We start from the raw sequence: 23115 nt of genomic DNA on the forward strand, positions 1-23115 counted from the left end.
GGCTAGGATTCTGTGATTCTTTCACTACTTCCTACAAATTACCTTCACGCGTTCAATAACCATTAAACGCAAAATACGATCCGCGCTTCTCGTTTGACGCGTCCAATATGTTACCAGTTAGCCTGCCAAAATTGCACAATACCTAGCATACTGGAAAGTGTACAACTAGAAGTAGCTACGTGGATAACCATCACTCATGCTTGTGAATCTGACTAGTTGAACAATTTCACGATGATATTACAAGCAGTACAATGCCAGGAAGAATACTTTGTGTGGCTGAGAAACCCTCGATTTCCAAGGCTGTAGCAGGGCATCTATCAGGTGGGCAGTTTACGACCGTAAGGATGTTTTCTTTTATATTGACTTCTTAGATATTCGTCTAGGCTATCATTTTTTATATAACCTCAAAGCTGATATGTTTTAGACCGAGACCCGCAATAAATACATCAAAAACTACACGTTTACATTCAACTTTGGACCTCCATGGGGGGATTGCGAAGTTGTTATGACAAGTGTCTCCGGTCACCTGACAGAAGCAGTCTTCCCTTCTGGGTATGAATCATGGGAGCATCCACCACCCGTGACATTGTTTCGTGCGCCTGTGGAAGTGAGAGTCGACCCAGAGAAGGACGATATTTCATCCAACATCCAGAGTCAAGCCAGGGGTGCGAGAGCACTCTTCATCTGGACTGATTGCGATAGAGAAGGCGAACATATCGGACATGAAGTTCGCACCGAGGCACTCAAAGGGAATCCAAGAATGCAGGTGAAGAGGGCAAGGTTCAGTAATATCGAAAGAGCGTCAGTAATATCGCCTGTCAAAATCAACATTATACTTACTCCACTAGGCATGTGCTTAATGCAGCGAAAAACCCAATTGATCTTGACGATCGACAGGTTCATGCGGTTGCAGCGCGTATTGAACTTGACCTACGTATTGGATATGCATTCTCTCGTTGGTTGACAATTAGTCTTAGGCGTCTTGGTGGTTCTCTTGCCACTCAAGATAATGGAAAGAGCCGAGTACTCAGCTACGGTTTGTCCTCAGTCTCTGCAACTGACGCCCTCGCTAACGACTATATCTAGGGTCGTGTCAGTTCCCAACACTTGGTTTTATAGTCGATCGATATTTTCGTGTTCAAAATTTCCGGCCTGAGCCCTTTTGGTCAATAAGAGTGATGCATACCCGGGACAACATCAACGTAAATTTCTCGTGGAAACGAACTCGACTCTTCGATCGTGCGGTTGTGACGATTCTGTTCGAACGCTGCATCATCGCTAAATTAGCAACAGTCAGTAAGATCCAGGACAAGCCAACCAAGAAATGGAAGCCTCTCCCGCTTACAACCGTCGAACTACAAAAGAATGCTGCGAGATTCTTGCGAATGACCAGTCAGATGGCTATGACCGTAGCCGAGACGCTTTACAACAAAGGCTTTATCTCTTATCCCCGAACAGAGACCGATCGTTTTGACAAAGGTATGAATCTTCAAGCGTTGGTAGAAAAACAGACACAGGACAACCGCTGGGGACAATTCGCACAAGGTCTCATGAATGGAGGTTTCAACTGGCCAAGAGAAGGACGCAATGATGATAAGGCTCATCCACCCATCCACCCTGTAATCCACGTGAATAGGACAGCCCTCAACGACGACGAAGGCCGAGTCTATGAATTCATAACCCGTCGCTTTCTGGCCTGCTGTTCCGAAGACGCAAGAGGACAGTCTTCTGACGTTGAAATCCTTTACGGGGATGAGTATTTCAATGCACACGGCCTCGTTGTTACGGAGAGGAATTACCTAGATGTGTATCCATATGAGAATTGGCATAGCAGCCAACCATTACCCCAATTTACTATGGGTGAGAGATTTGAACCTACTGAGGCGATGATGAACGAAGGAAAGACTACCGCCCCAGGGTATCTAACGGAACCAGATTTGATTGCTCTGATGGATGCTAACGGCATTGGCACTGATGCCACTATGGCAGAGCATATCGCTAAGGTTCAAAACAGAGATTACTGTATTACAAGGCCAAAAGTCGGCGGCGCAGTCAACAATGACGATGAACCAGCTAGCAGAGGTGCTAGAGGCGGCCGCGGTGGCAGAGGTCGTGGACGGGGTGGAAGAGGAGGAGGAGCCGAACCCGCCAGCGGAGGAAATAACGGAATCCTCGAGTTCATACCTACAACACTCGGTGTAGCACTCATTCAAGGTTTCGAGAATATGGACTTAGAAACGAGTCTAGGAAAGCCGTTTTTGCGAAAGGAAATGGAGTCACGCATGAAAGATATCTGTGAAGGACGCATTACGAAGAACGAGATGATAAGACAGAGTATTAGTCAGTATCGACAGGTGTTTGAGGATTCGACAGAAAGATTGCCTGTGTTGCAAGCGGTATGTTGGATTCCGTGATTGTATGAGTGGCTGGAAATCTGTTGACTGATTGTTGTTTAGGCTTGTCGACGATATGTTTTGAATGCTGGACAGTGAACCGTCTCCACTCGTCTTGTCGCTAACTATGAATCAATCACATGGCATCTACGTATAGCTCATGAATTGCAGAGCGGCCGACAGAACAGGGATTGAAGTACGGATAGTGTGATATCATGTCTTTGTATCACCAAACTCAGAATGTCAGTGATATTCTACTCGATTCACCGGCGCTTCTCTGTATGCATACCTTTCTGGGGAGCGAGAAAGTCGTCTCTAGACCGTCCAAACCTTCCGGAGGGGCAGTCCAGTGATGAGACGTTGCATCACTACAATCAACATCTGATCTTAATGAGCTCTTTCGACAGAGCTCTCCGTTTGGTTTCCACGGGTACATAGGCAGGCAGTCCCCCTGCATAGGGTATTGGCAGTGGATATTCTGTTAATTATGTGGTATATCTTGGTTATTATTCATTAGAAAGGCTACAGTATATCAAAATAGAAATCCTGTCTAGTTCCTCTGACGTAGAAATCAAGAATGCCTGCGAATTATATTTGACAAGTTGAAATTATCCTTACACTGTGACGAGACCAATCTTTTCCCTGGCCATTTTGCATGCCTGACCAGGTTGCACCAGATCTTTCTTTCTGGAATGTCATCATCTACATGTCCTCTGATTGTTAATGAGGTGTATACCTACCTTAGGCTTCGTGCCCTAATAAGTAAGCGAGAGAGAGGCGTAATCATTCTCTCTTACCTGTATTTCTCGCTGTTGCTTCCACTACCCGAGCTGGTTTGACGCCTCTGCTCTTGGACTATCCAGGTAATTGATTGCTTGTACACTTAGAAAATGACTCTTGCCTTGCTGTGACTTGAACACAGGTACAAATCAAACTCACTTATAGAGAGACTATCATGTGATCATCAGCAGTAGATCGAAATAAACCTCCGAGGTCGCTTTTGCCACGATCGGCTAGATTCGCGCACGACATTTGAATATCCCAACCTGCCCTGACCGTAGATACCTCCGTTTGATGATCGTGCCTCTATTCGAACTGCGATTTGTGGTGATGGCATACCTTAGACTGTGCTGCGATGTGACGAAGTTATTTTCTCCACCGAATCCACTCCGATTACTGCAGCACCTTGGCTTCCGTGGTTGTCTTGATACGAATATCCATGTTCCCACTCACCTGGCAGCTCCCATCCACAATCTGGAGCACGGGAAGCGATCAAGTGGCTGATATCTACAACTACTCCTACCAGTCCGGGAAACCTCGGAAGTCGCAAAGTGTCTATCGGCAGGTTCCTGACTTTTAGTCTTTTCCCATCGTAACAATTACGCGGTACATGATTAGTTTGTTGGACTTTATCAAGTTGGTGCGGAGAAGTGTCCAACGGTGGATTGTTTGGCGTGTTCAAAACCCTGTGGCTTGACATTCCCTATCGTGGCCGTATTGAAGAACGTGGGGTAAGGAATCGATTTCCAGGGCCCGGGACAGAAGGGAGTGGTGGATCCCAATTCAAACCAGTGTAAATAGCCACGGACTGGACCGGATGGGCAAACACGATCGACCTTTTTCGCGGATTCGTGGAATCGACGCGACCTTCGGAGAGGGGGGTCTGGTGATGGTCGCGTACAGATGCGGGTGTTAATCCAATAGAGAAGAGGTTACCCATAACGTGGGACAGGCTTCGGGCTCTGGTTTTGTTCCAAACGATCATCGAAGATGCGCGGTTTTTGAGCGGACCGGTTGCATATGGTGGGATTCCGGGTTATCATGTGGACTATATCCCGTAGAGTAGAGTAGAGCACTGTAGTTTCCGCATTATTGGCGCTCCAGCAGACAAGGAGAGACCATCGACGTGCGAGTGCTGTCCAGCGCGTTTTAGTGATGTTGACGATGCGAGGTCGAGGAGATGTGGGAGTGCCATGATGGGGACAAAGCTGGAATAAATCAAGGAAGAAGCTTCCAAGATGCGACAATAATAGCTGGCCTAAGACTCCAGCTGACAGCGTTGGCCATGTCTCGGTGCACTGGTCCGGAGAGTTCTTCAGGACTTCTGGAAAAGGGGGTGGGATGCAAATTCCATCTAATGTATCAGCTGGTAATAAGAAATCATTATACGTACTGTATTGGTAATATGCGGATGTGAAGAGTGGTGATGAGGTATTTCCAGACCGCGAATAACGATGGCTTTCGCGTTGATGAGCCCAATATTGGTTGATGGGGTGGACCGGTGCAGACGGGTGCGGGAGAGAGAGGGAAGTTTGGAAAGAGACAAAGCCCAGGACCCTTGCCGGCTAGCTGCACGCGAACCTTGGAATCCACTCACGGACTCCGCAGCCAACTCTCCCATGGTCCCCATATGCAAGTCCCATCTGCCTGCCTGTCCAGAGTCCCATCACCACAATCAAAGAACAACACCAACTCACTTCATCTGCGAGCAACACAAATCAGTCCTCTTGCATATTCCAGTCCAGCACTCAGTCTCAGTTGCTGAAGTGTTACATAACCTGACGCCTTCCCTTCGCTTTCTTGCTTTCGTTCTTGCTTCTTCAGAGATTCTGTCTCTAGCAGCTAGTCCGCAGCTTCACATCCGCTTCACTCAAATCGTCAACACCCATCGCTCTTCCCTTCCTCTATCGCAGCAGCTTCATTGCTTTGCCCGATAAGACATCGCACCACCTCTTTCGATCCTACTACGACACGAACATCTGTTGCTTCACGCTTCATCTTCGCGTCCTTTAGTTACCTCGCCACGTTTCTATCGCAAGTCGAGTGAGTCAGCCTTACTATTTACGAACCCGTCATCGGATCTCTCCCTCCAACATCACGCCTTTTCACTACCGCAATAACTAACCTGGTGTCGCATAACTATAGAGAAACGTACGATACCTTTCGAAAGCAAAATGGCTGCCATGGCTACCTCTGCTCGCGATATCCCGAAGACCACTGGTCGAGACAGCTTTGCTGCTGTAGCGGCCAGGAGCGTTCCTGTGACGAAAGTCCAAAACCTCCCGACTCCTCCCAACTCGATCTCTCCCAACTTGCCTCCCCACGGGAAACCCTACGGTACTCGTTCGGCTGTGGCCCAGGCGTTGGAGCAGGTAGACTCCGACCTTGACCTTCACGAAGGTCAGACGGCAAGCGACAAGGATACGTTCCCCGAGAAGAGTCCTGATGTTGGATCGCCCGGATTCGATACGGCAGGCTCGATTACGCCGACATTGTTGGCAAGACATCACCTCCCCGAGATTCTCTTGGCTCACGGTCCACTGGCTATTCGTCACATTATGGGATATCTTACTACCTCAGTCCCGGGCTTTTCGGGTATCCCTCCTGCAAAAGCCCGGAGACTCGTGGTGGGTGCACTGGAAGGTCGAGGTAGCGGAGGTGAGGGGGGTGGGTTGAAAGGCGACGTCAAATTTGAGAAGGTTGGATGGGGACGCTGGGATGCAAGATTGAAGGGCCATGCTCGGAATAGCAGGTCTAATCAACAATCACCCCCACCCAGCGGGCCTTCCTCCTATTCGACTGCTATGCCTATCAACAAAACGAAACACTGGAAAGGAGACCGAAGTCGCTTGACCGTGCCGGGATCCAGCTGGGCTGGCGACTCAGCGGTTTTCTCACATGACGACGAAATGGATTTGACGATGTTGGAAAACGAAGCTGATAAGATGTCTCTCGATGGAGATGAATCCTGTTCTTCTTCTGAGGCACCTCCAGAGGACGAGGTCATGGACGACGATGATCCGGACGATATCACTGATGACGAAGACTGGGCAGCTGTTGGCGCTGCAGCCCTTCGCGCTGCTTCCTACTCGGCCTCTGGTCCTCGAGCAAGCTTTCTCAGACCAACTACATTATATTCTGGGGGATCCTACGGCGGTGGTGGGCCATCCCTCAATATTATGGCGAAATCGGTCCCTTTGCATTCTCCGCAACCTAATATTGATTTTGCTGCTTGGGGCATGACCTCTGATTCTCAAGAGAGAGAAGCCATTGAAGCACTTTTACGACTCGGTTCTGTATAATAATTTTGGCGGCGTTACCGGACTGGATTGGGTGCATAGATTTGGGAACTGGGCTTTGATCTGCCGGCGTGCATCGATCGCATCAGGCTTTACAGCACGTATCAAACGTGACAATCGATCTATAGGACGGTTCTGGGCTGTGGCATTTTATTCCGCTTAACGCAACAGCATGGGTGGAACGCGTATGGCGTACTCTGATTATTCTTTATTCTTGGTCTTTTGAGGGAAGGACAGGAAGACCCTTGAGCCTGTGCAAAGTCTCGTGCGCTCGGTGACCTATTGCATCTATTCTCTGGATTGGAGGAACTTATTTTACTTCTGCACATACACTACTCTATTTTCGATATTCGGCACAACCCCGCTCCGTACATCGAGGCATTTTGGGACGGTTGGGCGCGACATTAATCCTTAACGATCACGATGAACATATCGACTGAGCGCTTTTGGTGGAGATTTTCCACTCAACATTGGGATAATCATTATGGTTTTGAGCGACGTTATTATTCTTTCTATTTTTATTGCACATACCTATTTTAATACTGTGGGGAGGTGTTATGGTTCTAGAGTCCTAATAGGCCAGTTGGCTCTTTGTGGGAGGACTGCTGGTGGGAGGTAAGATGATGTATTGGACTAGCACAGCTGTCTGCGAGACGGTACTAGCATAGTTGCACGTTGGGGAGCTTGGTAGATGGGGATATGGATATGATGGTTCAGCTAGCCTGCCACGAACTTGGCCCTATGGGGATCATCAGTTGATGGTTCCTTGGGATCAGGATAATGCAATGGTCCTGTTGATCCTCTGACACAAATGCTCTTTTCGATTGCCGAACGTGACAATACTATTCATGTGTATAAGCGATATAGGGATTGCATTCGCCGCCTGCCGGCGGATAAATGAGTACAACAAAACGTTAAGAAAGCTTGCTAGCTAGCACTCCTGTTACCTGACGTGGTAAGTTGTATGAACTGGTAAGTGTCGAAGACTGTTTCTTTCATCTTACATAAAGCAGCCTTTTTCTTGTTGTATTCATTCTCTGTAGAACAGGCTCGTGGTGGACAAATTGGGTAGAAGTGGAACGTCATATTTGATGATCAAGTTGACAAAATATCCTGTGTTTCTTAAAAGAATTTCTGACTATAACGGTCTGGGAGTCTGTTCTGAAATCCAATGAGAGAAGAGCTATTACTACTACTTTTTTGTCCACTGCGACAGTGGTAGAGTCTGTGGGTGTGAGGTGTCCCTTCCCGATGACATTCATTGTCGATCACAAACATGTTTGTGTATTAGTATAAGGGTCTTGTAACACAGGACTTCTCAAGTAGTAATGGCAAGTTATTTTTCTGTGTAAGTTACTGAGTTATGTTTACTTAATTAGCCAAGTACACCTGCAATATACGGGGGATGTAAATATATACTTGGTGAACTTCAACATAGTCTGAACGTCTTAACTTCTGAAAATTGGAGAAAAAATCCGCTGTTTGCTTTCGATATAACTGACAAAAACACGGTATTTCATCAGCTGTTTAAAGCAAACATTGTATTCCACTGCTACTTATTATTTCGTTCACCGCGAGCGCAGTTTCCACTACCAAAACCACCACCCCTGTCAAATAGCCGAGTCTGCACCTCGAAGCGAAAGTCAGTCACAACCTTGCCTCCCGATCTGTTCGACACTTCCAATTTCTTCTACACAATTTACATCTTTCTTTAAAAGCACTACATATAATTGCATCGTTAGGTTGTCACGAATCAAATCCCATTTCATTCTTTGACTTATCGCGCAAACAAACACGAAATGTCCGAAACAAATGATAAATATCCAGCACCTATTCATGCATATGAAGGCAGCGACTCAGATAGCGATGAATATGTGACCAGCGGCCGCGCTTTTCGTGATGTGAAGGAAAAGGAACTCAAATCCCAAAGTCAAGGCTCGCAGTATGAGGCGAGACGGCGGGCGCTAATTCGATCTCATCATCAACCTCAATTTCAAAGTGAAGAGAGCTCAGGTTGGTTGTATAATTCCACGTTCTGTGAATGGTTTATTGACTTGAACTGTGTCCAGCTTCACGAAACCCAGTCGCTCAGTATCCAAGCCCGCGACAAAGAAAGGCAACCCAAACTTCCAACGTCAAGATGGATGGAAAATTTCCTGATTTTGGGTCTTTGGCACAGGGAGAATTGGCTCCTAAAGGCGAGGCTTTTGTGTCCTTTGCACTTGTCAAAAAATACGTGGATATGTACATCGGCAAAGCAAATTCTCCAAAGGTGCGGATGCCCAACTTTCAGTATTCACTGTGTCTAACCCAGCTTCAGGTCTCCGAAGCCTACTTCAACAATAGTAAAATCTGCCAACGCAAATGGGATCTGTAAGTAGCTTTCTATGTTGGTGTAATACCAGCTGGCTCTTCATCAATCGTGTCTCGACTGCCTTCCAATCCTGACTACATCGTACCAATCTGTTGCAAGTCTCACGGGAACAGCTCTTGATGGCGGAATAACGACACTCTATCCAGAACACTATATTCACTTAATTTGTTTGAGTACATATAAAATATCGTCTCAATGTAATAGGCTAGATATATCTGTCGAGGAATTAGTATCAGATCCGGTTCCTGACATCATTGTACTGAGCACGTGCTAATTATGAGAACATAGCTTCTACATATACCGTCTCAAGCATGACCAGAATTTCAGACCTATCGTGATTGTTCCAACGAAACATTTCATTCACTTCCTCGACGTAATAAACGAAGATCTGGGAACCAAGCTCACCATCCCTGTTGGAAATAAAGCTTTCTCCATCAGCTTCACCAACGACCGAACTCCACGTCCACGCTATCTAGGAAGGTCGACTACACCAGCGACAGCCAGCAGGCTTGTAGAGGAAGTTCCGCCAACATATTACAGACGACCAAACGAACCGGAAACCATGGAACCTACAAACGCTGATATCGATGCTTTCCATGCCAAGATCCTCCTAATCACGCAGGCCCAAGCAGCCAAAAACAAGGCGAAGGGAGAACAGAAGGCCAAAAGTCAGCAAAGAACTCGGAAGGATTGGGGTGATTCCATCAAACGCGTACAACGTTATATCGGACTCCGTCAAAACTGTAAATCTGACAACATTGAACAAAATTGGGAAGAAGTCGATTCAGATATCATCCTCAGCTCGACTCTCAAGTTTAACCCAGAAGCGCCAGCACCGTTTCCACTAGAGAAAGGCACCATCTTTATTTGCGTCGATATCGAAGCTTGGGAGGATTCTCATAATATCATCACTGAAATCGGTATTGCGACACTTGACACCCGCGATCTCGCTGGTCTGGCTCCGGGGAAAGCAGTAGCTAGTGAGGATGGTAGTGAAGGTAAAGGCTGCGATGGTCCGGCTTGGAGAGCAGCAATTCGTGCTCGTCACTTTCGGATTCGAGAGCATCAACATTACAGAAACACGAAACATGTTCGAGACTGTCCTGATAAATTTGAATATGGGTTCGTTTTGAAATTACACTGATTCCTAGGAAATAATGCTAATTTGCAACAGCACCTCCGAATGGATATCCCTCAAAGACGCCCCTACAACCATCGCATCCTGCTTCAAATATCCGTTCTCCAACTCGAAAGCTCCTGCACTCGCTGAAGGAGAATCATCCGAAAAACGAAACATCGTCCTTGTAGGCCACGACCTTGGCGGAGATATAGACTACATGCGCAAAGTCGGCTATAACGTCCATAATCTTGGTGGTCTCATCGATCATATTGATACGAAATATATGTGGCAATACCTTACACGTGATATCCAAGGCCGTCGACTTACTGCTATTCTTGCTGATCTGGGGCTTGTTGGATGGAATCCTCATAATGCTGGCAATGATGCTGTGTACACGCTCTATTGCATGCTTGGAATTGCATTTAGACATCTGACCGAACGAAATGAGAGGGGAGCCTGGAAAGAGAAAATGCTGGAGTTGGCTGAGCAGAGAGTTGCCGAGTATGTGATTTTTTTAATTTTCATCAATGTTATTTGTGTTGACGGAATTTTAGGGCGGTTGAGAAAGCTCGTGAAGCTGCTAGGCAACGCGAAGAAGGCTGGTCATCGGATGGCGGGGGTAGTGATGGGGGAGAGGGTATCAAACCTATTCCTACCATGCCAAAAGGAAATTTCAAAGCCGCGCCGGTCACTATGTCTTCAGATACGACAGCAGCTACCAATAGACGTAATACCGTCAACTGGGGATCTAGCAATTTTAACAACACGAATGCCGAGACGGGCTGGGGCTCCAGCAAAAGAACTGGCGGTGGATGGGGCAAACCCTGGGAGAATGAGGCTAAACATGTTGGAGATCTGGGGAAGGGTCTGGGAGATTTAACTTTGAACCAGAAAAGGGAGGGGAAGCCATCCAACTCTCCGAAATGGCCCATCAATGGATCGAATACTAAGCCTGCGCCAAACAAGTCATCAAAGTCTTCCAGAGGCGATGATTGGGGTCTGAATAATGGAGAGAAAACTTATGGTTGGTAGATGGTTGAAGCATGCATTTGTGGAGTTATAAGATGATATCCTTGCCAAATGGGCATAGGTGTAGCATAACAGCGTTAGCGATGACTTGGAGTATGAAATCAAGCGTTCTCTTTTCCATCGTAACTTCGGCTGGACATGATTTGAGCGAAGTGGATTTCATACACTATAATACACCCACCATATACACACCACCCTCTTTCCTATATTACACACACATTAATAAATCCCTCTCTAGAACGCCAATCGCTATGCCTTAAAACATCCGTCTGTTATACATCCATATCCTCAATCTTCTTGGAGCCGCAAATCCAATAGCTGAGAATAGTCCTCCGGATTTAAACGTGGCGCGAAATTACGTGGAAAAGTATGTCCCGACTACCTGTGCGAAGAACCTCTCAACTACCCATTCTTCTCCAAGAACTCCTTCGCCTCGTTTACTTTCGTCGCAAGATACGGACTCCCTCCTCGATCCGGGTGATTCAACATCATTAATGTGCGGTGGTTTTTGCGGATTCGTTCTTTGGTGAGCTGGCGTTCGCTGAGGGTTCTGTTAGTCCTTGCCTCCGGATTTCTCAAATATGAGGGAATGTAATAGAGTGTGGAACGTACGATAATTGGAGAATCAGTGATGCTTCTCGTTTGTTCATTTTAGGTTCGAATCCGCCTTTGTAGAATGCCTTTCCTAATGCGCCTACGGTTTCGCCGCGGGAACGGCGGAGTGCTACGAGTCCTGCGCGGCCCTGAAAATCGTGTTAGTTTGTATACAGTATGGCAGTATAGTGGATTTCTGCGTATTGGAATGGGCTGGCGTTTTGCGGTTTGGGTTGATCCAGGATGGAAAGATGGAAGTACATACGAGAAAAGCGGCTGCGGCGATTCCAACTCCGATTGTAAGTACTGACGCCATGGTTCTAAGGTGTATATAGTTCTGCGTAGACTGGACTGTTGAGTTGGTGCCAGAGAATTTTGTCTGTTTGCTGGATGAAGTCGCAACATCAATGTCGCCGTTAGAAAAACAGACATCGGACATCGGCCCCCGAGTCCTCCCAATCTCTCTCATTGGTTGCCCTCCGGATCAACGTTTCCACGGATACTAGCGCTCCCCACTAAATATTTTCCATGTGGGACAGCCGATAAAGATTTGAAGCTTTGCGATAAAAAATAATCAGTCGCAAAGAGCAAGGAAGAAGAGGATCTTCAAGATGAGGTATGTTCCACCACGTTCCAGATTGCGGAACTGTGAAATATTGGGATTGGAGTAAGTATGCTAATCTTGAATGTGCAGGATTGAAACTTGTTATTTCTGCTCGCGGCCTTGCTATCCTAGCAAAGGCATCACATTTGTTCGCAATGATGCGAGGTTATTTCGATTTTGCAGGAGTAAATGCCATAAAAATGTACGTTTCCTTATTCTTTCTATTTCGTTACTTTCGGATCTTAAGCTAACCTATTATTTCAGTTCAAAATGAAGCGTAATCCAAGAAAACTCGCCTGGACGAAAGCCTTCCGAAAAGCCGCGGGCAAAGAAATGGTTGTCGACGGTACCCTCGCCTTCGCCGCTAAACGCAATATTCCTATCCGCTACGACCGTGACCAGATCGCTATCACTGAGAAAGCTATGGCTCGGTTTGAGGAGGTCAAGCAGAAGAGACAGAGAGTCTTTTACAAGAAGAGAATGGCGAACAATAAGGAGAGACAGAGGCAACTGGATAGGAAGTTGGTCGCTGAGCAGAGTCATCTACTGCCTAAAATTAGGGGTAGCGAGAGGAAGAGACTTGAAGAGGAGGGTCTGGTGGCGGATGGTGAGGAGGTTGAGGGTGTTAGAGAGACAAGCAAGGTGTTTGGCAAGATGAAGATTAGGAGGAAGGCGCTTGTTGGTGGGGGTGAGGAGGAGGAGGATGCGATGGAGATGGATTGATTGGGCCTATGAGCGGGACGAGGTTTCAGTGTGGCTATGCCTTGCGAACGAGGTCTGGCGTTATGGGATTTAAAAGAGGCGTTGGGGAAAATGTGAAATATTTTGTCGATAGCCTTGCGGCCGCTTGTGTGGTTCATTTAACAGTAAGAGGATCTATGAAAAAATTGTTCAGCCAACTCGTCCACCTTCATAATGGTTTCAATTCCTATTTGGCATTTGCCATAGCAGCAGTATCTATGGCCGTTAGCCGCTTGAACCCAAAAGAATCTACTAATATACTCACCCAAATACACCTGATAGAACTTCATCTTCCATTTCCCTTCCTCCTTGGCCATATCCGCTTTAGCTGCCCAATCAACCTATTCAAGTCAGCTCCAACATTACATCCCCTATCACAAACGAAACTTTATACTTTAGCTTTCTTCCCATCTTTCAACTCATAATCTACTGTTCCATGCAACATCAACTCCTCGCTTCCACTCCCAAACGGGAATATCTTAAGCGGATTATGATGTCTAGCAGCAACCTTCTCCCACATCCCCTTTCTCAATGTTAAGATTTCTATTTTCTCTTAGCACTTATTTTAGACTAGTCTTAAGCACTTACCATCTGATCCCTCACACCTCTTACTAGCCATCACCAAAACCGCATCTTTCGTAAACTGTTGAGCATATAAGTCATGTGCATTAGGCGTATCCGAGATCTTGTAGAACTCTTCAAAAAATGTTTTGATTCCGGGATCGACTTTTGTGTCGGTTGGATAGGTGGATGTGTAGTTTGACATGATTTAATGATAATGAGGGAGGAATTGGGGGTCGAATAGGAGATGTCAGAGTATATGGATGTTGTTGGAGCTTACAAATGGAGAGGGGTTTATGTGGGGATGCGAGAGCGGGGTGGGGAATACATACCGCGGTGATGGAAATAATGAACTCTAACACTTCCTCTGAAGTTCTGTTATCAGAAACTTTCGGGATCATCTCCTGTTTATCGACACTTGGGTATATAATGGCATGACGACAACTGTCCCATAACTGGTAAAATTGTAAGTTCTGCTGAGCCAGGGACAGACAATGAATATTCCCATTTCCTGAATCCATTATGTCCTTCAAATATGGGTTTATCCTAGATCAAACATGAAATTATCGAAATCGTACGAAAACTGGTAAACGCTTATAAGATACTACAGACAAAGTTCTCGCGGTCAAAACACAAAGTTTTACTCAAAACACCTCCAAACACCTTTCGCTTATCCAAACACAAATCCGAACTACAGTCAAATCCCAAAGTGACAATGTTCATTAATCATATCTCACACTCCTCCAGAACCTTCAATCTTCAAACGAGAGTTTTGTTACTTTCTTATACTCTTCTCGCTTGACCAATCGTCTCGGAGTCTGGCCAATTCGAGTTTTCCTTCTAGAGCTCCCCGGAGCTACGATGTCCTCTTCATCTGAGCCCTCGTCGTCGCTTGCAATTATGGAGACCATAGCCGTCACATCGCTACGACCTTTCATCTCATATGCAGGCTCTTTGGTATGAGAATTCTGCAGTACTTTGGAGATCGGTGGGAGATTGTCATCTTCGTCATCACTGTCAAAGATTGGTGGCGGCGTTCGTAAGACCTTATGCTTTTTTGTACGAGATTTCCTAGGCCGAGGGCTGGCGGGCTTCCGGGAGAACGACATCGAAGCCTTTTCATCTCTACTCATGTCGCTGTTTTCTTCGGTTTCGGTTGCGGTATCGCTCTCAGATGAAGCTATAAACTCAGATGCTCGCTTCCTCGTTCTTGAGGGAGACTCTTGTAGCTGTGGGTTCACCGTTCTGAACGAGGCAGAGGTTCTTTTGCTTTTCTTGTTAATAGGCTCATCGTCTGTCTCATCTTCGTGGTCTTCTTCCTTCATATCCTCCTCTTCATCTTCGCTCTCCTCGTCATCAAAGTCATCATCGACGATGAAACCGTCATCAGACTGATACTTATCATCCGGGTCCGGTGAAAGAGTCCCATCTCTAGGTCCAAGCTTCTCTCCAACAGAATTACAGATCATCACCGGATACCGTTTTTCCCTTAGAGCACGCGGATGTTTCTCAAGCCACGCTTCTTGTCTTGCAAAAAGCTCCAGGAGTGCATTCTTGTTCTCGGGTTTACATCCACCTGTGATGAGAAATCTCCACTTTTTAGGCTGGCCGTAAAGTACACGGATTTCATGTCCCTTATCCTCTCCGAACCAGACTATCTGAGAAAATGGACTCTTTCTCTCATCATACCACTCGTTGTATACGTGGTGCAGAGCCTTGAACTTTTCACCCTAGTAACAGTGAGTATGGCTGGGCCGCAGAAAGTACGCAGCGAGTCAAAACTCACATTTGCTGAATCAGATTCGGTAAATTGGGACAACATATAATAGCGATATCCCAAGTCTAGTTCACTGAAAGCTTGACCTTTGTGCTTGCCGAACCACAGTGGGAAATCTCCCGGATTGTCACCAAAATCCCAGCTTCCGTCATTGCACTTTTCTCTTGTCGGTGCTTGAGACATCTCGATAACTGTTTTACTTAACCAAGTACTCAATGAAAATTTGTCGGACTGGAGGTTTTCACAAATGGCTGTTGTTGCGTCTGACTCAATTGTTGCTGGCGAGGGTACACAGATCTGCACCAGGATTCGATTGGGGATGCACCATCGATGAGAGCGTTGGCCCAACACATCCGGATAGAAAGAGCACCGACTGTTAGTATTTCATTTTCAGTAGCGATGCGTTTAAAAGATTTATTAGCTAGGCACCAAACCTAGTGCCCCACGGAAATTATTTAATAATTAAAAAGGCATAGGACTTACTCGGCTTCAGGGATTCTTGAAAACAAAGATCATCACAGATGCTTTAGGCCTGATTCAATGATAAATCATAGAGTTTATATTAACTTTTGTACAGAGATATATCAACTACCATGCTCATAGCGATTCTGCAAAAGCGATGCAGATCAGGGGTTAACCGAATTATGGGGAAGCGAAAGTGGGCGGGCCTAGAAGCGCTTCTTCAGCTAGTTCTACGGAATTGTAGTGAGGATATGGACGACAATGACTTCACAAATACACAACACTTTGCTAGAATCTTCTGACTACAGCTTCAGTTGTACCTGACGCAGCACTGGCACTCTAATGTGCTACATCGTGCCTGCGAACGAAATGCATATCTTCTCAAGACATCATTTATGATTTCAATGATCTCATAATCTGATAATCTCAATTTTAACAGCATAATCATAACATGCGTATCTACGTAATTGCTTCTTTTCGTCATGAGTACCGTGCTAATTTTTCTCTAGTCGCGACGGTTTGGATAACTGTCCATTTCGAAAACTACTTGCACGGGAACTATCCGACTTGGGTATCGCCAACGTGCATTTCGTCACTTCAAAGTCTCTCAACAACGAGTATTAAAATTCGCTGTTTCGAACATTCTCCAACGTTACATTTCTTCTCTTCTTCCATCTTGGACAATCACAAAACTTTCAAAACTTTCATATCATTGCAATCAAACTACCTCCTACACAGTCACAACCATCAAGCATCTAACATAATCGGAAGCAATCAAACTCCTACAATGTTTTCTCGACTAAATCTCGGAAACCCAGCGCCCCCTCAGCAACCCATCAACGTCGACACGGCAGGCATAAGAGCCTATCACCAGGACATGCTACTCTACATATCGACACGCATGTCCGACACGCTCCCATCCAATGCCCCTGAAACCATCGCCAAACTCTACCGCGACTCCGGACTCATCACTGCCGACGAACGAACCTGGGGACAATTCCTCCGGGAATCTCATGACCAAGAAGCGTGCTCAGAGTTAAGAGATCAGGAGCTTCCCGAGGAGGATGATACAGGCGCCTTGACATTCGAGGAGATTCAAGACGCGAGACTCAATTTACACCCAGCAAACGGTGCCGCATCTGGCCTCGAAGGATACGATGCCGATGATGAGGCTTCAATATTCGACTACTTCTCTCGGCTTCCCTCGCCAATCTCCCCGCTTGCACGCCCTGCACACGTCGAAGTACCAGCACAAAGCCCACCACCAGCATACGACGATATCATCATCACCGAAGACGACGAGGTAGAAATGCTACCACCATACAGCAGAGCCGACGGGCCTCCTGCATACCCCGAGGTCGAACCCGTCGCCCCTCCTGCTCCCATCGTGACATGGGAGGAAATAGCACCACCAGAACCGCAAGAGAACCCCTGGCGCGAAGCTGAGCAAGCGGCATGGCCCATTGTCCCGCTTACCGCCAACGAACGAGCATTGGTTGAGGGAGGAGCGTTTTTTTTTGGGCTTGGTGGTAACGCCGATGCGATTTTGGATCCAATGAATCTACAGATGTTTCAGCAAAGTGGAATTTGAAAGGAGAGTTGGAGGAGCTGGATTTTTGGAGCGGGAGATAATGGAGTTGGGTGGGTCGAGGAGTTGAAAGGCTTTTGCATGTTTGGAGTCTATTAGGGTTTTTGGATTGGGAATTAAGGGTTCAGGATATGGACTTACTGTTATAACGGTAGCCAACGTAATTTCTAATCATAATGTAATGATTCTGACCAAAAACCAACACGTGAACATCGTGATTACTTCTCACTTGATTCTCATCGATAGATCTATCTTCTTCAACACATCGTCCGTTAAGTTGCCTTCTAAAACACCTAAGATACCCTGACCAGAAAGGTTACCATTAAGCGAGACGCCCACTTGCCCCTTTTCACTCGGTTCTAGAATTCTCAAGCGTGGGTTGAATAGATCTCATGTATATAGAAGGGGATTGAAATCTTGTTTATACAGTATCAAAGTACATCTACTTCGTCACAACGCTCGCCACATGCAAGATTATATACTATACATCCCCTTTACCTACAACAATCCATAAGCATCAGCTCCCCTGATCGGCTTATCCTTCGAATCGATAATTCTACTACTAACAGTCTCTTTCGCGCCCGCGTAAAATCCAATCGCTCTCGACCCGCTAAAGGCCCGCGTTTTCGGCTTCATCTCTTCCAACTTATCCGTCTTCCCCTCCTTCACCGCCACAGCTTCCACATCTGCTTTTTGGACCGTCAACTGCACTTTACCATTTGTATCAACATGTGCATGTAGTGGTTCCACCCAGACCTTACTACCGCCAGGTCTCCCAGGCTCGATCTTGAGAACTCCGGGAACAAGTTGTGCAGTTGTGGAGCCTATAGTGTTTGTTCTACGGCTGCTGGCGTTGACATCGAAGGAATTATCTTGGAGTGGCACATTGGTTACGAAACCACCAACACCCAGTAATGGGGTGGTGTTTCCCATGACTGACGACTTTTGAGGTTGGATAATTCTCGCGTCCACGATTGTAGGTGCTCGTTGAGGACCAAAGAGAGGGTGATTATGCAGTTTGGAAGCTGTGCGCGTGTATGACAATCCTGCAGATGGATGCGTTTTTGGTGGGCCGATAATGGCATATGGTGAGTCTGAGGAATAGGTGTCGGCTATCTCGGTTTGCTTGTTCTTTGTTGCATCTAACCAATCCAAGTTTTTTCCCGCGAAAGATGCAGATGATACAGGAGCGATGTCGAAGAATCGACGGATCTGGCTGTTGAGCCCGGCAACGTCCCGACGCAGTTCTTTGATATATTTGTCCAATTCTGCCTCGGTGACGGGTGGAAGTGGGGTTTCTTTAGCATCGACTCCTTCCTGAAGGGCTTGTTGCCTCCTCATATCCTGCGCGAGACTTGTTCGTAGAAACTCTCGGAACTCTCCTTTTCTGCTTCTCACTTCTTTAGAGACATATTGATTGAACTCGCCATCTGTTTGACCTGCCAGCCATGGCCCTTTGAATTTCCATCTCTTTGCGTTTATCTGCAAGCCCAGATTCTTTTCATTGTGAATTGTATCGAGGTCATCCTCAAAAACACTTCTTCCTGCTGATGCTTGTGTACTAAAATTAGAACCTCTGGCCTTTGTAACAGGCGCTGTAATCGGAACCCCCATTTCCTGCCATTTCTGCAAAGTCAATGTGTGGTCCCCAGCGGATGCGAACTCTGTTATATGTTCCCAAGTATCCATTGCCTTGACCTTTATTACCGGAGTCGAAGACTTCGTAGTTGAACGAAGAGGCAATGAACGTTTAAGGCCCCAATCTCCTTTCTGCAGTGACGAAGCCGGTGTAGTGATTGACATATGAGTCGGATATGGTAGAGTCGCTGAATCAGAGCTAAAGTTTCCCGCAGTGTTAATTTGATCTGCAGGTGGTGCCAAAGGCGGCGGGACAGAGAACACCCTCGAGGCGCGAAGGAGAGCAGCACCGGGTCCGAGACTGCGTGAGGCCATCGTGCCTGGTATGGGAGGGCGTCAGGTTACGCCCGAGTTCGATGCGTTGATGTCGTTGGAATCGAGTACACGGCGATTGGTGCCCTGAATTGAGGGTCGGAACCAAGTTGACGGGTGAGGCACAACGCCCCAAATACCAAGTTCCTTCTGCCGTATGCGCCCTGGAGTGATCGCCCGGGGGAAGGCGTGGTGTGCGTCAAAGATGGTGTTGTCAATCCAGATCTGAAGCTTCTCGGGACGAAATTTGGTCTCTCAAGTCAACCGACGTTCAGCCGAAGCCGCAGGCTTCACGTTGTCTTGCGTAGGACAAAATAAGTGGCAGTCGAAACATGATACTTCTTCAAAACAATCGACGAAATCGTATATTCCGTCAAGTAACCTGGCACACTATCACAATTTTGTCCATAATTTTGAGTAAATAAGCCCTTTATTCGAAGTCGTCTTATTCAGTACAAGATTACATTAGTGGCCAGCTGACTAACACTTATTTTGTCCTCCACGAGGTTGTGTGAACTCAGGACTCTCTCAGACTCTCTCTTCATTTCCGACTTACCAGCGTGTGTTCTTTAAGTAGTTTAATGATTTTTAGTTTCTAAATCAATGCCAGTATTTTGGAGTTAATCTACATCTGTTGCTCCATTTACAACCCCTACCTTGCAAGAGATACTGGTGGTATTACACTAGTCTTAAAAGTATCTTGCAATACTGAGAACATCACAACGCGAAGTGAAGAAAAAGCATTTCCTATGTGTCATTATATTCATGAGATTGACAAACCCAATAACTCCTCAAACGGTGTGACGTTCCGTTCATAACCAGTGCCTGATATACCCAACCCCTTCCATGCATGTATGCTAACTATCAAACAACTAAATACCCTGCTTCCTAAGCAGGTCCTGTATTGTTGGGTTTGCTGTAATTTTAATGCCGCAAGTATCATCTAAATCTTACAACATATTTCTGTCGGTGCGCCGTTCAGCTTCAATGAGCGTAAACGGGATTTCCAAATTTTAGGGGTGACCCTCTCTGATCTCTTTCTTTTGACGAACTATTCGAGTTTGTGCGTTTGAACATTTGCTCAACCATTGCTTTTGGCGAGACAAATTCCATGTCATACTTCATGTTGGTGAGTGGTACGGCGACGGAATGGGTATGCTTTGGCTTCACATTGAAGTGCTGTTTGATGCAGTCATCGACCAGTGCAATGAGACCGGTAGAAATGATGACGCTGAATCGATAGTTAGTAAAACTCAAGAACAAGCAGTTCGATGAACTCACTCGGCAACATCAGTGAGTGCCTCCACTACACTTGGATCTGAAATCCACATTGAGCAAGGAGGCACCCATCCACCGGCAGCGCGTTCTGCATGCATCTGCGCAGGTGACCTCAATTCAGGGACAATATGAGCAATAGCTGGACCCTCGCCCTTATGCAAATGATATGATACGGATTTGCCTCCCGAGTATTTCTCTTCTACCCTCTTCCACTTATATGTGTATCCCCAATACTCGAACTCATATCTTTTTGACGACTTCTTACCTCGACGCTTGACGTCCACTTGCGCATAGTTTGAGAACTCAAGCTTGGTGGTATTTGTTGGGAGAGAAGGGGACTTTGCTTTGAGTTCAGCCATGAAGTCGGTCACCTCAGTGGTGTTCTCATGTATCGACCCATAACCGCTATCAGATCTTTTGATACTCTTCGTGCTCTTCTGACTGTGCTGTGACAACATCGAGCCAGTTCGCTTGAATTCTGGTTTGCGAAAACCTGCGATCGCGTGGCTTACGGATCTCGTCAGGGCGGGTCGCTGCTCTGATAGTTTCTCATATTTCCGGGCTGAATGACATACTTCTCGGCCAGATGCTCGCTCATAACGCCGCAGAGAGAACTCTCGTTTCTTCAAGTCCTGCATCCGAAGGTGAAATAGCTGAACGTTGCCCGTTTTCTTACTTGATCCTTCAGTATCCACCCTTAAGTTCATATTCCCGTCATAGGTTGTGTCGTCATGTCTAATGAACAATCGCTTCGTGGAAGGGAAGTAGTCGGCGAAATTGCTGGGGTTTGTAGGTCTCAAGTCCGTCTCGACGACTTCTAGATATTCAGGAACTTCATACTCGGCATCGTACTCCTCCTCATATGACTCTGGTTCTAAGAAAAGATCCTCTTCTGATGCACCTGACGCATACGTTTCAACTGACGATCGAGCGACATAGGTAGCGGTAGGGGAGAACTCATAGTCTCGCTTCGAGTAGACGGGTTGTTCAGTATATGCGTGGTGTGTCGACGGTCGCGGACTGTAACCAACCGACGTCGGCGCCGTACTCCTTGATTCTTGCGAGTCGTCACTTCGACGCGAAGTCGAACTGCGAGTACTTTGACTGAGGTGAGTATTCTGCCTCCGTAATGTTTGCGACATCTTGGACTAATGTTCCAAACTGAGGTGAGGAAATGGTGTAATTGGGGGCGCAATCAATTTGATAACAGGCACTTCAAATGCGCCAAATGCGGATCGAGGTGAATGATATAGCTGAACGGGATATTTGCGTATCGAATAGTCGCGAGACAAAATTGTCAAAGACTTCCAAAAAAGCAAAGCAATCGCGGAGGTGTCCGGCTTGCTCTACAAGTACGTACTGGACATGGTGTGTTTGGGGTAAGTGGCGGGTTTTTGGGACAGTTTTGATGCGTGTTGTACCTCGAAGGCGTGGAGAATGTTCGGTCTGATGTCGTCCTAGCATCAATACCGATGATAAAGTGCGGGATGAAAGGGGATCAACAGGAAGGACAAATTCTGTGCTGTCTTGGAGTCTGTATGAGGGGAGTTCAGATTAATGGAGAGGGGGCGTGGGATGATCGGAGCGATGGTCTGTACTTGAGGTCGCAGAGGGCAGAGATGGGGAGAATGGGGAGCCGAATGGGAGCAGGGTGGTCTGCGCCGACCAGGGTCTGGATCTCAGAGTCTCAGACATCCAGAGACATCCACCACAGTCTGGCACACCACTCTGTCAGCCGGTGGTGGGCAAAGAATTGGTGTGATTTTCGATGAGCTGACAGGTTCGCGTTGCTCCAGCTTCCGAAAAGATGCAAACGAACGACTGCCATACGTTGCATCTCGACAGCCACTGCACACTTTTTCATCCATCAGCTCCATCGACAGCCATACATATTCTTCACCCACGCGCCGAGAGGGCTCTCGCCTGCTACGTCCGCAAATGTCTTTCCCATCGAAAATCTTTCGCTTCTACAGAACTTGGGCATGCCCATGCTCCATCCCACGCACTTCTAACTAAGCTGTTCGCAGATTCCACGTCGCCGTGAGAGTGCCCCTCCAACCGCCGCAGCCCGAACGGAGTATATCCGCATCGAAGATTCTATGCATACGAGTCGTCCACTCCCTCGTCATTCCTAGGCAGTCAACTGTATTGTTCGTGTACGGAGGAGTACTAGATGCAATCGCCCTCCCAAGTTGGGCAAATTGCGCAACCATCCGGAGCACCAGGCATGAACACTCAAGGAGCCCGCGCCCGTACATTCTATTTTGGAGTTTGGATGGACACAGAGCAAATACGAATAGGCGGAACAATCTTCTACTCCGTGGCACCATACTTACTCATGCTCTCGGATTTTCCTGTCCGAGTCTTCCAAGGTTACCATGGAGCCTTACTCATACTTCGTCGTTCACCTGGGCATTCAGGAAGCTGGACCAGCTGGACGTCAGACATGTTGCACGTCAGGACTCAGGACCCATGCGTAGAGTCGAAGGAGTTTTCAGATTCAAATCCAAGTTACAGATCGCGGGCGTTTTGCCCAACCTTCGGCTCCGATCCAGATCAAGGAAT

The 23115-nt window shown here is 46.9% G+C and overlaps 10 protein-coding genes across 10 annotated transcripts; 5 read left to right on the plus strand and 5 right to left on the minus strand.

The window, feature by feature from the left end:
* Positions 1-251: 251 nt before the first annotated feature.
* Positions 252-2492, plus strand: GLAREA_08933 (Prokaryotic type I DNA topoisomerase; the record flags this gene model as incomplete). The annotated part of the gene is made up of 5 exons (XM_008077894.1): positions 252-338; positions 425-801; positions 849-1036; positions 1087-2396; positions 2457-2492. The coding sequence occupies 5 exons, from the start codon at positions 252-254 to the stop codon at positions 2490-2492; spliced, it is 1998 nt and encodes a 665-aa protein (XP_008076085.1).
* Positions 2493-5347: 2855 nt separating this feature from the next.
* GLAREA_08934 (uncharacterized protein) lies at positions 5348-6475 on the plus strand (the record flags this gene model as incomplete). Its single annotated transcript, XM_008077895.1, has 1 exon — positions 5348-6475. The coding sequence occupies one exon, from the start codon at positions 5348-5350 to the stop codon at positions 6473-6475; it is 1128 nt and encodes a 375-aa protein (XP_008076086.1).
* A 1796-nt stretch (positions 6476-8271) lies between these two features.
* On the plus strand, positions 8272-10998 carry GLAREA_08935 (Ribonuclease H-like protein; the record flags this gene model as incomplete). The annotated part of the gene is made up of 6 exons (XM_008077896.1): positions 8272-8485; positions 8542-8744; positions 8793-8845; positions 9135-9968; positions 10021-10467; positions 10521-10998. The coding sequence occupies 6 exons, from the start codon at positions 8272-8274 to the stop codon at positions 10996-10998; spliced, it is 2229 nt and encodes a 742-aa protein (XP_008076087.1).
* A 399-nt stretch (positions 10999-11397) lies between these two features.
* GLAREA_08936 (Chaperone J-domain-containing protein) lies at positions 11398-11905 on the minus strand (the record flags this gene model as incomplete). Its single annotated transcript, XM_008077897.1, has 3 exons — positions 11398-11536; positions 11608-11738; positions 11855-11905. 3 exons carry the CDS (start codon positions 11903-11905, stop codon positions 11398-11400), a joined length of 321 nt encoding a protein of 106 aa, XP_008076088.1.
* A 558-nt stretch (positions 11906-12463) lies between these two features.
* Positions 12464-12916, plus strand: GLAREA_08937 (60S ribosomal protein L24; the record flags this gene model as incomplete). The annotated part of the gene is made up of 1 exon (XM_008077898.1): positions 12464-12916. One exon carries the CDS (start codon positions 12464-12466, stop codon positions 12914-12916), a length of 453 nt encoding a protein of 150 aa, XP_008076089.1.
* Positions 12917-13121: 205 nt separating this feature from the next.
* Positions 13122-13700, minus strand: GLAREA_08938 (NTF2-like protein; the record flags this gene model as incomplete). Its single annotated transcript, XM_008077899.1, has 4 exons — positions 13122-13150; positions 13200-13275; positions 13329-13477; positions 13523-13700. 4 exons carry the CDS (start codon positions 13698-13700, stop codon positions 13122-13124), a joined length of 432 nt encoding a protein of 143 aa, XP_008076090.1.
* A 547-nt stretch (positions 13701-14247) lies between these two features.
* GLAREA_08939 (uncharacterized protein) lies at positions 14248-15455 on the minus strand (the record flags this gene model as incomplete). Its single annotated transcript, XM_008077900.1, has 2 exons — positions 14248-15225; positions 15282-15455. 2 exons carry the CDS (start codon positions 15453-15455, stop codon positions 14248-14250), a joined length of 1152 nt encoding a protein of 383 aa, XP_008076091.1.
* A 1066-nt stretch (positions 15456-16521) lies between these two features.
* On the plus strand, positions 16522-17325 carry GLAREA_08940 (uncharacterized protein; the record flags this gene model as incomplete). The annotated part of the gene is made up of 1 exon (XM_008077901.1): positions 16522-17325. The coding sequence occupies one exon, from the start codon at positions 16522-16524 to the stop codon at positions 17323-17325; it is 804 nt and encodes a 267-aa protein (XP_008076092.1).
* Positions 17326-17820: 495 nt separating this feature from the next.
* GLAREA_08941 (uncharacterized protein) lies at positions 17821-19275 on the minus strand (the record flags this gene model as incomplete). Its single annotated transcript, XM_008077902.1, has 1 exon — positions 17821-19275. The coding sequence occupies one exon, from the start codon at positions 19273-19275 to the stop codon at positions 17821-17823; it is 1455 nt and encodes a 484-aa protein (XP_008076093.1).
* A 981-nt stretch (positions 19276-20256) lies between these two features.
* GLAREA_08942 (uncharacterized protein) lies at positions 20257-21692 on the minus strand (the record flags this gene model as incomplete). Its single annotated transcript, XM_008077903.1, has 2 exons — positions 20257-20503; positions 20554-21692. The coding sequence occupies 2 exons, from the start codon at positions 21690-21692 to the stop codon at positions 20257-20259; spliced, it is 1386 nt and encodes a 461-aa protein (XP_008076094.1).
* Positions 21693-23115: the final 1423 nt, after the last annotated feature.

The sequence above is a fragment of the Glarea lozoyensis genome (assembly GCF_000409485.1).
Source record: "Glarea lozoyensis ATCC 20868 chromosome Unknown GLAREA1, whole genome shotgun sequence".
Taxonomy (NCBI): Eukaryota; Fungi; Ascomycota; class Leotiomycetes; order Helotiales; family Helotiaceae; genus Glarea; species Glarea lozoyensis.